Here is a 13,808-nt window from a genome sequence, read left to right as displayed (position 1 = left end):
TGAAAGCACTTCAGAAAGAAGTTGAGTAAAGGGGAAGGAAGGAGATGGGGGAGATCAGGATTGTGCAGTGCATTCAGAAATGTAGCTGATTTTCATACTCTTAGCCCTTTCACGCAAAACAGCAGACTCCAGTGAAATGCTGATACAAAATGTAAAATATTTGTCAAAATGAAAAATAGTTATGAAAAAAACTGAAACAGCATTTAGGATACTGAAGCCAGCTGTGCTGCAAGATGGAGTAGGAGGCTCTGCACTGGTCGCCCTGTGCATCTTTGCAGACATCAAAGGGGAAAGCTGTAGGACGGGAAATAAATCGCCGCCCCCCCGTGAGACAAGCAGGGGGTCCCAGACATGGAGGCAGTGCCCTCGAGGAGCACGGTGTGCTGCCACGAGGGGTGCCTGGCAGTGGGGGCTCAGGGACCACGCCGTAAGACCAAATTATTCTTCAGAGGGAAGGGGCACGAGAGGACTGTGCCTCCTGCTGCTCCAGTTCTTGCTTTGGTTCCCCATCGCACACTCAGACTCTACAGTTCCCAGCGTGGCACCACTGCAGGAGGGGGTCCCAAGCAGCAGCATAGCCTGTAAGGAGGGCTATGCTCAGATGTGCTCTCCGTTTTCTGCTCTGCTTTGGTGGGTGGAAGGGCCTGATCACTCAGGGGCTTGCTAAGCCCCTGTGAATCCTTGCTGAAATCAGTGAGGAGTCCTGCAAAACTGAGGACAGAACACAGCTCCCAGCATGGGAGCATCAGCAGCAGGTTCATAAATCAAGGTGGAATCAGTCAAATGCAAATATACATTTGTATCTAAAAATAATATATCCGCCTCCTTTTTACAGCTGGAACATGCTTTTAATATTTTCCATGCACGGAGGAACTGTTTTCCTGCTAACAAGCTGGAAACATGGGCCATGTTCTCCTTTTCTTATATCAGATACCGGGCTTTCACAGGACATTTGGGACTGAGTCAGTACTTTGTGACTTGACCTTCTGCCGTTGGGCTGCAGTATGATGACTACCTCGCACGAATACAAAGAGAAGGTTTTATCTGTCTGCCCCAGGGTTTTGTGTCCCATCCGCCACCCCGGTCGTGATGGGGCAGAGGTGGGGTAACTCCTCGTACCCATATCCAAAGCAGCCCCTGTAGATGCTCTCCTCTTCCCCCACCTTAGTTAGCAAAGGTGGAGCTCGGTTGGGCAGGGCTTTCCTTGCCAAATAAGACATCTGCTGAATGACCGAAGATGTTTGTCAATTTGGCTTGGTTTGAAAACCAGCTTTGGCCAAAAAAAAAAAAAAAAGGGGGGAAGAAAAAAAAATAAAACTGGAAAGTATTTGAGAATTAAAATGTTCCTTTTTCTACAGAAAAATGTTTTCACTTAAAAGCTAGCTAGCTTGTGTTGGTAACAGGGTAGAGAACATAAGTGACCCAACAAAAAATGTAGTGTACTGAATCAATTTTTTTCTTTTTTTAAAAAATTCTACAGACTTTGATTGAAAAATAATATACATGTATATGCTGTCTCCCTGGTAGGGTGTATCTGACAGATAAAAGACACATAAGGAGAGTATTTATGGGTTCACAGCTCTGCTTCTTCAATGTCTTAGTTTTCTTGAAGGATTAGCACTCCCTGCCACTGAGGGGTATATTGGAAAGAGATGTCCATTTCTCTACGAGCTCTGTGGATTTTCCCTTCCTAAGCCCTGTTGACTCATATTTGATTTAGGACTCAGGCATTGCATTGACAAATGAGGTCCTTTATAAAACGGAACATTTAGAAAATAACTCATGGGCAGCATCATGTTGCTTATACAGCAATAAATGTCTTTTCTCTGTGTTTCTTCAAATTATATACAAAACAAAATATGTGAAGTGCAACAGCTTAACAATTCCAGTGCCTGCATACAGGGTGAGATTTTGCTGTTGCAGGTACCAGTCATTTAAAATGCCTTTGAGGCAAAGAGTGTCATTTATTGTGGGCTAAACTGTGAATCTTTATCACGTACCAGGGAGGAGGAACTATTTGCCATAACTTCAGAAAGACTCCTCTCTGTATTTTGTATGCTGATTTAAACAGCAAGATCTCACCCAGACTGAAGGTACTGTAATATCCAAGTTACACATTGCTAATAGAGCCAAGTATGTTTCTGTCTACTTTAGGATTTAAAATTGAACTCAGCATCTTTAAGGAAATTAGAAAAAGCTCTTAGCCATGTGTGTATGTATAGCTATTTAAATAGGGAAACAGTCATACCACTAAGTGCACAGCTTGAAAAATGAACTTTTTTTTATGAAGATCCTCACCTGTTCAAAGATGCTGCAATTCTTCATGCTTCTTCAATGATTTTCAAAGTTGTTGTGCAAGAAATGCACCTAACTGACAGGTGGTTCAAAACCTGATGGTATTTGCTGATGCTGTCAGTCATGGTGAGTCGCTGGCTAGCTGAATAACTCACCAGCGAGGAAGAGACGTGGATTCTAGTTTTTATCTTACATCGTTAGCAGAAAAAAACCTATCACAAAAAATTGTCCACGCAATCTGCCTGGAAGCTGTGACGCCCAACAAGAATAAAGGACATGGATGGGATTGTTTGTCTGTCTAAGATGGCTGGATACCCTAGAGCTGTTGCTGCAAATTGTCACTGCTCCAAACTGGCAGTAAGGCTGGGGAAATGGAGTGTTAATGCTACTGTCTTACTTGGCTGTGGGTGCACTATGGAACACCCTGCTAGTGCAGGGATACAAGCACATGATTTTGATCAGAACTGTAAGAATAACAACAGATAATAATAAATATATGAGAGAGAAGCACAATAATAGCAAGTATGCTGAGAATATGAAGTTTCATTGGGAGATAAACTATTCTGGATTATGCAAAAGAATACATTTGATGAACTACCAACAAGGTGGCTTTGCCTGTTGCATTTTAGTTCAAGTTTTTTGCGGATGAGTACAGGATGAAACTTTAAAATTGAGGAACTTCTAGGCCACACTGTTGTGGTTATAGCATTGATTCTTCTTTCAACATGAGATCCACTGAATAATTTCTCTTCTTCTCACTCCTTAGTGAGAATGAAAATGACAAAAACTTGTCTCCAGAAGGAAAATATTTATCAGAGCCTAACTCATAAATCTTCTCTTTTCTTTTCTCCTCCTCAGCCCTTCCATACTGTAGAAAATCAGCTGGCTGAGACACATAATTTGAACAGAAATGCATATGGATATATGGACTTACATGTGGGACCTTATAAGAGAAAGGTAGAGGGAAATATTTCTGGGGAGGAATATCCTGTCAGGGATATTCTGATGAGTGACCAGGAATGAGGAGGGCCCCAAAGGTGCAAGAAGTATGGGACAAAGATCAAACATGCTCAGGATATTCCCTTTTCCCTTATATTTTTCTGGCCTGCAAGACACTTCAGATCTATCACAAGAGTTTCTGCACAATTCTGAGGGCACTTCTCTTATTCCTGCCTGCTGGTGGCATTGTCCCCGGGTGGCCTGTGCATTGGGTGAGGATTGCTGGTGGTGCCTCTTTGATACCAGTTAGGAAGGAAAGGTTAATGCAGAAAAGAGCTCGGGAAGTATTCCCCAACCCTTACAGAAAGCCAGACATTTGGAAATTGAATTTCTGGATGAGACAAGAAAGAGAAAAGAAAAGGAAGTGGAGCTGTGAGCTCTGATAAAGTAAAAGGCAGAGTTTTGTGTGCGGAGGGGGGGACAGTCTTACGCTGCTGCATACAACTCTCACAGCTATGTTTTGCAACAGCGAGTGCCTCTTGTTTCATCACTTTCAGAAAAAATAAACAAGTTTGAAGAGAAGATAGCGGAAGAATTGGGGAAATTTATATATGACAGGGAACGCACGTGCAATCCTTTCTCTGATCACTCTCCAACAGCTGGAGGGGTTATTGTATTATTAACAAAGTACTAGTGCGTTAACAAAATAAAGCCCTCATGGTAGAAGGTGAGTAAATATTAGTAATGTATTCAACCTTCTCGGCGCCAAATTCACAGTTAAGTCATTCCTGACAACTTAAATATGTGTTTGTGAAGTGTAATGTTGCCCTATGAAATTTGCTTTTTGGCTTTGGGGAAAGATACAACTTAATGTCTAGCTGTAAAGTGCAGTTTCACATCTTCAAGGTTTTCATTGCCTTGCTTGCAATAAAGCTTAAACACCAGAGAAGTGGAGGAAAATATGAAACAAGGTAATCATTTAATACAAGTCTTGGAAACCTTTAGGTTTTAATGGCTTTGCCATTTATTATTTATATTGCATGGTGAGTGCACACTTTGCCAAGTAATACGCATCCAGGCAGCTTCTAGACTATGGCTTCAAAATCGAAAGAGATGAAAGAACATCAGTATCACTGTGTTTCAATTTAGCAGTAACGTTCAGGTTTGAGATTATTTTAGTTCTTCCTTTATATTCCAGACTGAAAATAGTTTGTTATTAGGTCCCTTAAAACACCAGTGTGATAGCAGGTTCTTCTGAGGACAAGGTCAAATAAAAGGAGGCTTTATGGCATGGCTGTAATGTATTGGTTTGGAAATGACAGCAGGAAAAGGAATGCTTCATAGAGGCTCTTTTGATATCGGTTTGTTATGATTCTCAGCAGTTTAGGTGAGACCATTTTCCCTTTTTTACATTAACCTGTAACTCAACAGTCTTCTGGGGAGGAAGGAGTGTATTTGCACAGCTTTATTTTTGCTTTTGCAATAGTGGGTTTATGCTGTTTGGCAAACAAGAATGAAGTGTCACTTCCGGGCAATGAGTAATCCCGGATGTCCTGATGCCATCTGGAGCTCAGTCTGTCTCAAGGAGTGTTTTATTTTCATTCTGAAGTTTTATTACCTTCCATTTCTTTCTTGTTGGCAGTTCCACTGTCTTTCTTGCTCTGGCCTGTGGAGCTGTCTTCCCCTCCTCAGCGTCCTGCCTCCACATCAGAGCATGTGCTGACTTTCATCTTGTTCTCTCTATGGAACTTCATTTCTTTCACTGATCTTCGATCACGCCAAGTTCAAGATCCTTCCTCCCAGCTGCTGCTGACCTTCAAAATCTCATTTTTGCTGATAGCCAAGCTGTTTGCATTCGTTCCTTCAAACTCCCCTCCCTCTTGCCATGCCTCCCCCCTGCCCAGCTTTTCTCTTTGCTTCTTGCCGTACATCTCTGTGCTCAAAGCCATCGCCTGGTTCTCATCAGCTGATTTTCCCTTTGCTCCTCCCTCAGCTCCTCAACAGCTATTCCCTTCAAAGAAGCTGCTTCAACTTGTTCATCTTGCCTGTCGTCTCCACATATTCTCCTTTGCTGTTGTACCATCCTTGGCATTTTTTTATCTGCATCTGTCTTGTCATACAGATTTTGCAAATGGTTTGGAGCAGAGCAGTGCACCGTATGCTTACAATGCCGTGTGGTTTATCAGTAATTGGACTATTCACCCAGCGTTGTTGAATGCCCTCTTGATGGGATGCCCAAGGTATTTTCAGTTTGCATTGAGGACAGTGAAGTGCTGGAAGTGTTTGAAGCAAATGACTCTGCTCTTGGCTGATAAAATCAGAAGGAAAATATTGGGCCTGACCTCCCCCACCATTATCCAGAAGCATTTTACATTTCTGTGTGCCTAAATATCATCATTTACTTTTAACGATCTAAGCAAAATAAGCAGTTTATATACTGAAAAGTAGCTTTTTGAAAGTAGATTTGCTCCTTTTTGCAGTGTGTTGCTAAAGCTTTGGAATTTTACTTTCTTAATTTCCCTATGTTTTGTTTTTACTACTTGAACAATTTAAAAAATGACAGCTATTTTTAATTGTGAATAACTCTGAAACCTTTAATCTGAAAATTCTGGTTTTGATTAATTGAGTGCAAATTTGAGGGCTTTTATGCACTTCACAGAGCTCTTCTGGCTGCAGGTGAGCCTAGAAGACCCTCAGCGAAGACTTTCAACTCTTTCCCTGCCTTTATTGCAGTCCCTTGCCAAAATCAGAACTAGAGGTAACCCTGAAACTGTGTAGAGGTGGTGGCTATAAAGGTGTTTTCTTGCTGGTATGGATTTTATGTGGCAGATGTACTGCGATGGGCACCAGTGTCAAACCCTCAGAGAGACGATGGGTTACGGTGCACTTGACCTGCCAAAAGAGCTGTGCAGATGGCAGCATGGGGCTGGCTGTCAGAGGGTGCATGTCCAAATCTCACCGCTGCATAAACAGAGTGGTTTTTTAGTCAGCGGTACCAGGTGATGTTAGATGCTGGAGCTGACAGGCTGAAATCAAGAGATACCAAGGGGATGAAAATGCAGAAGAAACTCAGTTGTGTGTTGGAGCAGGCAGTGACGATACCTCCATCGCCCGAGTACAACTACTCCTCGGGTGATCGAGGACCAGTTCTTGTGCTCGGTGCAGAGATTCATCTGATTTCTCGGCTAAGCACAGCCACCTTTACAACAGAGTGGATGATATTCACCTAAAAAAGATGTCAGAAGGGTTCGTTACAGCAAAGCCCTTCATCCTATTATGTATTATTAGTATAAATGCCCACACATGTAAACATATGTACTATTAATAGAATTCTCTGTATTTAACAGATCAGTTAGTTACTGATCAGAGGCCACAATTTCTTATGCAGTCAAGAAAAGTCCATTTTATGTTGGTGATAATTTTTTCTCAAGGTTATAAAACTCTTTGCAAAAGCAATGTTATAGGCAACAACCTGTGGTGTTTCTTATCTGTTAAGCTCTAGAACAATCTTAATGCTATTAAAAGTTATGCTGCAAATTATATTGCTTGATCAAGTGACTGGACTGGAAGGGATGATCTTGCAGTGGAATATGGATTTTCTTGCTGATAGTGTAAGATTTTCATGTGTCCAGGTGCATTTTAGGTAATCCACATGTTGCAAAAGCAGCATGCAACAGAAAAAAGATTGGTAGTGAGGAATCAGAGGCCGGAAAGATACTAGGATGAAGGAGGAAGACGATGGATCTGATTTTACCCTAGTATGTACAACCCACATTGCTAGTGGATCACAGGGATTTTTACAGGTAATCCTTGAAAGTATGGTGGTTAGAACCACTTTTAATATTAGATTAGTATTTCAGTAGCAATCACCAGCTCCGTTGTGCTGAAAACTGCACATGGGTTCTCATGCCCCAAGAGCGACTGCATTATGGATTATGCTGCATTTCTCTACTTATGAAGGTTGGAGTGAACAAACAGATTTTTCTCTGGAAGCTGTCCTCACCCTAAAATCACAGTGATGAGGCAGATAAAGGGTGCATGATACTACAGGGAGACAGCAGACAAAAAGCGAACCACATGAGATTGCCTTTGGGCTATTTCAAAGCCATGTCCATAGCGGTTCTCACAGATACAAGGAATCAATGCATGAGTTCAGGAGAGCATTAAATCTGAAGCCCAGATAGGCTGTACACAACTCTGTGTCTTTGTAGAGGGCTACAGCAAATTGGTAATTTTTTAAATTATCCCTGTATATCTTTCTATAAAGTTTGGAATCCAAGTCTCCAGGATGCAAGTCTGGGAATGAGGTATTTCTAATTTTTTTTTCCTCGTTTGAACACTGTAGCTACAGCAACCGCTTTCCAGGATCAACTCAGGTTTCCATTCTATTCTATTTAAATAGTTGCTTGGTTAATTAATACTTAAAGAGACATAGGACACTAGAGTCATTCTCACAAATATAGAATAATAGATAGTCTTTCTCCCAAACAGTTTCCTCATGAATAGATGCAAGGTACAGTAGGTGCATGAAAAAGCAGAGGGGTATAATGTGCATCTTCTGGCAGTGCATTAAATAATGTGACAAACAGAAGTAAACTTTCCCTTTCTGATTATTAAGAAAGGTGCCTAGAAAGGCAAAGTCGAATCCTTCCTCCTGCTTTATATCTTTGATGAGAGGAAAGGCAGGAAAGTTCCTTCCAGCCACCCATTCCTAAAGTGCCACCCAACCTCAGGCACTAACTTGGGTACCTCGGGTGGCAAGTCCCTAAACTCTCCCCATAGCCAGGAAGAGAAGTAGCCCTCTGGGGAGCCTGACCCTCTGGGGAGCCCTCTGGTGCTCTGAACACCTCGTGACGGAGTTTCTCTCCATCCACCCACCCCGTAAGGGTGACCAGCCTCCTCAGTAGGTACCCAAAGGTAGGTGGTACAAATATCCCTGGGGCTCTGGCTCCGACCCAGAGCCCGGGGAGCAGACACGGCTGCCGCTTCTCTGCCAGCGCTGCTGAAGAAGCATGTGGTGAATCGTGTTTCCAAAGGGGGAACAACAAATTTTGTCCACTTTCTCCATGAGAAGCAAAAGTTAGCAGAGGTAGGATTTAATTTCAGTTAAATTAGTACAAGTAAAACGGTTGGGATTTTGAGCAGGGCCTGGCAAAACAACAGGAGGGACATGGATTTATATCTTATGTACGCAGGATTTTACCCCTTCACTTGATTTCGGGATGCAGAGAGGAACTGGGTTTTCAGCTATGGGGAACTGCTCCGAGACTTTGAAAAACCAAGTGAAACCCCCTCCTTTTAATCAAGATTACAAACCCAAAAAGGTACCAAATAAAAACAAGTGCTTTCTTCTTGCAGACCTGCTGCTCAGAGAGATAAGAAATGGCATCGACAGCACACTTCTCGGAGGAGGAGATGGCAGAGCTACGAGAGGCTTTCGGCAAAGTCGGTGAGTACAGCAAACAGGAAAGACGCTGCAGAAGTGTGAAGCTGTAGCAGGCTCTTTTCTCATGTACTGACCAGCTATGAGGAAACAGAGCTTACTCCAGCGCTGATCTGCAGTGTCACAGAAACCACGGTCCTTTTCCTGCCACTGCAGACCACCCAGATGAAACCCCATCAGCACACCTGCAGAGCAAGGGCCTCTTACCAGAGAGAGATGGCAGGGCAACGAGCAGCAGAGTTTATGAAATAACCTCAAAAGCTGTACAGAAAACCATGTTGGAAATACTCTCAAGTGTTTTCCTAAGAATATTGTTTATTCCTGGCAAATTATTTGGAGGGCAAAAAGTTTTTATTTTAATGTAAAATGAGTACTCCCTCTGGGGAAGAAGAGTCTGGAGAGGACAAATGTGGAAATGGCTACAAAATTTGTAAACCCTTTACTACGACCTTTCAAGCCCTATACATTTTTAAAGTGTTTGTTTCCTTTCCAAGCCTTTAAAGGTCTCACCTGATTTGTCTCCTTTAAAGTCATGCAGATCCATCACTCTCTACCCAAATTCTAAGAAAAATCCTTGTGTTTCTCACAGCTCACTTAATTTCTATTAGCAGGTCTGTCAGCCTCGCTGGATTATGTCTTAATCAGTTGTCCTTATTGCTTCAGGTGATGATCGTTTGATTTCTGAGCACACAGTAGTCCAGGCTGACAATCTTAAACATCTGGCCACTGCATGTGCCCAGTGCACCAGATGCACTGACAAGGCAAATGCTGGAAGGAATCTCTCATTCCTCTCCCAGACATTTCCCTCTCCAAGTCCAGATCCTTTTATTGTATGACTTCAGAATCGGATAGGATGCTCTTTGCAATCTGTATTACCCTGGGCTACTGGTGCTGAGAGCAGGGTGCCTTTTTGCTGCGTGCAACAAGTGACTCATATTGCAACTTACCACGCAGGAAATTGGCACATGCTTCTTTGAAATCACCTCGGCCTCTGGGCTGGGGAAAAAGAGCCTGCAGAACAAGAAACACACAGATATATTAAAAAAACCAAATATAAATACATAATCATATATAACTATATATGTATATATAGCTGTGTAAATAACCACAGTGTTTTAACAGAAACTCTCCACGCAATAGATTCATTTTCCTTTTTAATTTGTGGAGATTTTCACAAACTGGTAGAAAAGAAAGGACTATTTAACCCGTATTGGTCATCTTCTAATAAAATCTGGCCCTGGATCTTGTAACAGGCTCAGCAGGACTATCCGTGTTAGCATCATTGCAGAGAAACACCCAAGTTTTTATTTTAAGGATGACCGTATGCAGTTCCAAGCCTCTAAACTCATGGCTTCTGATTATATTAGATGCAGAAAACAGGCCAAAATGATGTTATATCTATGAATATATGCATGTGTCTGGTGTAACTCTGTATTGTGTCAACTCTATTTTCTTTAGCTGTTCTGTAGACAGGGTATTCCCTCTATAAATCACTAACATGTTTGTCTATATGTAAACCTTGGAAAGTCAATTATATCCATCTAAACCTAGCTTTGTTAGGATATTACTATATGTCTAAAATATAAATTCATCACTGTGAGTTTTTGTTTGTTAAATGGTGATAGTAATTTTTTCTTGGGTGTGAGTGACACTGCAGTGGCTGAAAATATTGGATTGCAGGATAACAAATCTTTATATATAGTGTACACTTCCCCAGGTAAAATAAAAACTACAGCCTTTGTGTGCATAAAATTTCATTAAGCTGATGTAGAATCTAAATGTTCGCTTTAATCTTTGCAGATATCAGTGGGAACGGCTTCATCCACACCAACGATTTAACAGACGTGTTGAAGGCAGCCAATCTCCCTCTCCCAGGATATAAAGCCAGAGAACTCATTCAGAATTTGACAACCACGGGGGATGGCAGGATCAGTTTTGATGAATTTATTTCAGTAAGTAAGATGTTATTTCTTTAGTAAGTAAGATGCCAGGCGGAATACTCAAGGTGGTCCCCAGGGCACAGCAGAGGCACAAGCACAAGGTCTCATGGGTACCTAGTTAATCCAAGGAGTCCCCTCGCTGGAAAAGATGAGAGCAGGAGGTAACCGAACTAGAAATCCTGCAATTAACTGGGACAAGTTACATGAATGCAGCTGCATATTGAACAGACTTAATATCTTTTGAGTTTGGTTGATGCAGCAGGATGAAGTTTTTCAGTTATAAGTTGCAAAAATACTATGTTCTAGCTAGAAGGTTACGAAAAATTTCAGCAGATTGAAACTGAAAACTTTATGGGGCTTTTTTTCTGTTAAAAGCTTCTTCTTTTTCTGGTCTGAATTGGGACAATAGCAAATGTGAAAATAGTGGAATTTCCCTCGGGATGAAGAAACTGAATTTTACTTATCCTTTCTTCAAACTGAAACTGTTAAAGGCCTCCTCCTGCACATCTTCCCTCTGTGGTTTCATACCATGTATGTTTCTGTTACTTATGTGATCTTTGTTCCCTGCTTTGAAAACATAAAAGCTGTGTATGATCCTGTTCTATCACAGCAGATACACAGATTTTACAGAGAAACCCACTGAATAATACGCAAGCTGTGCTTCCCTATGTATGAAGCAGAGAGGAGGTGTCTCCTGGCCCAAAAGCTCACTGTTTTAGCTTGGTTTAATTCTCCAAAATTTTAAAATTGCCTCTTGTGCTTCAAAGATTTTCCAAAACCTGAAGAGTGATGACATTGCTAAGTCGTTCCGAAAACAAATCAACAAAAAGGAGGGGATCTGTGCTATCGGTGGGACGTCTGAGCAGTCCAGCGCGGGCACACAACACTCCTACTCAGGTAGGTACAGCTGTCCTATACTGATAGCAACTAGGAACAAGTGTGCCCTTGGAGATCACCTGCACCAGGTGCTCCAGCCTCGGTGAGCTTCGGCGGCTGTTCAGGCGAGGCTGGTGCAAGGCAAAGAGTTGTGAAGGTGACAAAGCACCAGAGCAGGGTCTTTGTCAAAAATAATGTGAGCCGGTTTACTGGGGTGGACAGAGCTGTGGCTATGGAAGGAAGCTCCAGCCGGCTTGGCTTCCCTTACCCTAAAGGCATTGGAGCTCTGCTGGAGAACAGCCTCCTGGCACAGCTGCAGCAGCACAAAGACTGGCCAGTTGCTGTCCCTGCTTACCAGCAAGGCAAGGCATGGGTTCCCTGCTGTTGCTAACCCATTTCTTTGTACATTTTACCAGTTCTCTGGTAGTCTTTCTGTAAGCTCACATGTAACCAAATGCTTCCTGACCTTTTCCTAAAGAGGGCATGACCCCATCAGGGCTCTTCTCCCAGCCTGTTTCTCCAAGCTGAAGGTTTGGGGAAGCCATGGTTGCTTCTGCTGCCTCCTGGGCACAGCCCACTGTGAAGCCGCTCCGCAGGCAGGAGGTCCCACCCTTGGCTGTCTTCTCCAGGGGCAGGGGTGGGGAACTCTCTCCAGGGAAGGGAGAGCAGAGAATGCTTCCAAGATCTCCACCCACCTAAGCACAGAGGACGCCTTCTCTGAGCTACTGGGGGTGGCGTGAGCTGCTGCTGGTACAGGTTGGACGCGGCTCTGAGCAAGCTAATCTAGTTGAAGATATCCCTGCTCATTGCAGGGGGGTTGGACTAGATGACCTTTAAAGGTCCCTTCTAACCCAAACTATTCTATGATTCTATGATAGCTACATTACAGCCCTCTTGGACTACAGGGAACATTTGCCCATTACCCTCTGAATGCTCCTTGTCAGAGTCCAATACACCCTGGCCAGGCTCTTCTAGATATTCCACGTGCGGAGGGTGTAAAGTACAATCCAGAATTCACTTATCTGAACTTATTTGAAGTTACGTGGGATTTCGATTTAGCACAGTGATACAACAATGCATTCAAATTATGGTGCAAGTACAAATTACGCTTAGCAGAGCATAGGAACTGCAACATACAGTTGAATCACGTGAACTTCATTACCAGTCTCTATAATATGCCTGCCCTCATGACACCAGGCAACCCCAGTCAGTAGGAAGGAGTACGGAAAGAGTATTAACCAGCTCAAGCCCATTGCTGTCTTCAGCTCATTTGCCCGTTTCCTCACAGCCTTCTTCCCTTGTAGGGGTTCGTTGATCAGTCACACTGCTGGGAGAGTCTTCTCCCCCAGGAGTTCTGCCTTTGTAAATAAAATGATGGTAGAGGTATTGCACAGCAACCTGATGGATTTGATGTTGTGTCCACAGAGGAAGAAAAGTATGCCTTTGTCAACTGGATTAATAAAGCCCTTGAGAAGGACCCTGACTGTAAACACGTGGTCCCAATGAATCCAGAAACAGATGACCTCTTCCAGGCGGTCGGTGATGGCATAGTGCTTTGGTAAGTTAAACCTATCTTTCTCACAAAAGGGAACCGTGAGTCTGCAGAAGCTCACACCTCTGCTTAAATGGAAGCTGCTGACTTTACATTAAGCTCATGAATCTTTGCAGAATCAGGGCCTTAATAATGCTAGGGTTTTTGCTTCTTTTCTCTTTGAAAATATAAAGCTTCTTTCATGTTAAATGAGAGTTTTTCTTTGCCGCTGGACCCTTGCAATAAGATGAAGTCAGTGAAATCTGAGGAGTTACTTGGTTTTATTTTTGTCCAAGGACTTTTGGGGGTTCACACAAAGCAGCAGCAGATGAAAGTGAGTGCTTTCACAGAAATTTTCTGCACAATAAACTTCTCACACAACTTCACCTTGTGACATTCTTGGCCTCACGCCTATAGTACAATCTGCACGTGACCCAAAAGAATTGCTCAAGTATTGCATGTGTGCCTGTGTGTGTACATGTAAAAACAGAGGCTGACTATCTATATTTGTTCAGTAACTCTCCAGCTCTTTGACTTGTCCTACAGCGTAGTGACAAAAGCTAAATCGTATTTTGTGTGCACATAGCTAGTAGTGTATTTCTTGTTGTTTTTTCTTTTATTTCCAGTAAGATGATCAACTTTTCAGTGCCAGATACCATTGATGAGAGAACAATCAACAAAAAGAAACTCACGCCCTTCACAATACAGGTACTAAAATGTAACAAGATTCTTTGCTTTTCCCCTTAGGACGGTTTGATATAATCACTTAGAGCAAAGGCTGGAG

General features: G+C 42.6%; 1 protein-coding gene across 1 annotated transcript in view; it reads left to right on the top strand.

Annotated features, from left to right (window-relative positions):
* Positions 1-13,808, top strand: part of LCP1 (lymphocyte cytosolic protein 1) — a 30,809-nt gene that overhangs the window by 1,881 nt on the left and 15,120 nt on the right. The window contains exons 2-6 of the mRNA XM_075489377.1: positions 8,593-8,683; positions 10,478-10,629; positions 11,385-11,514; positions 12,919-13,051; positions 13,651-13,732. Coding sequence (XP_075345492.1) covers positions 8,617-8,683; positions 10,478-10,629; positions 11,385-11,514; positions 12,919-13,051; positions 13,651-13,732 — 564 coding nt within the window. The 5' untranslated portion in view covers positions 8,593-8,616. The remainder of the gene's footprint in view (positions 1-8,592; positions 8,684-10,477; positions 10,630-11,384; positions 11,515-12,918; positions 13,052-13,650; positions 13,733-13,808) is intronic.

Source organism: Mycteria americana, chromosome 1 (assembly GCF_035582795.1).
Source record: "Mycteria americana isolate JAX WOST 10 ecotype Jacksonville Zoo and Gardens chromosome 1, USCA_MyAme_1.0, whole genome shotgun sequence".
NCBI lineage: Eukaryota > Metazoa > Chordata > Aves > Ciconiiformes > Ciconiidae > Mycteria > Mycteria americana.
This window is presented reverse-complemented; position numbering and strand designations above follow the sequence as displayed.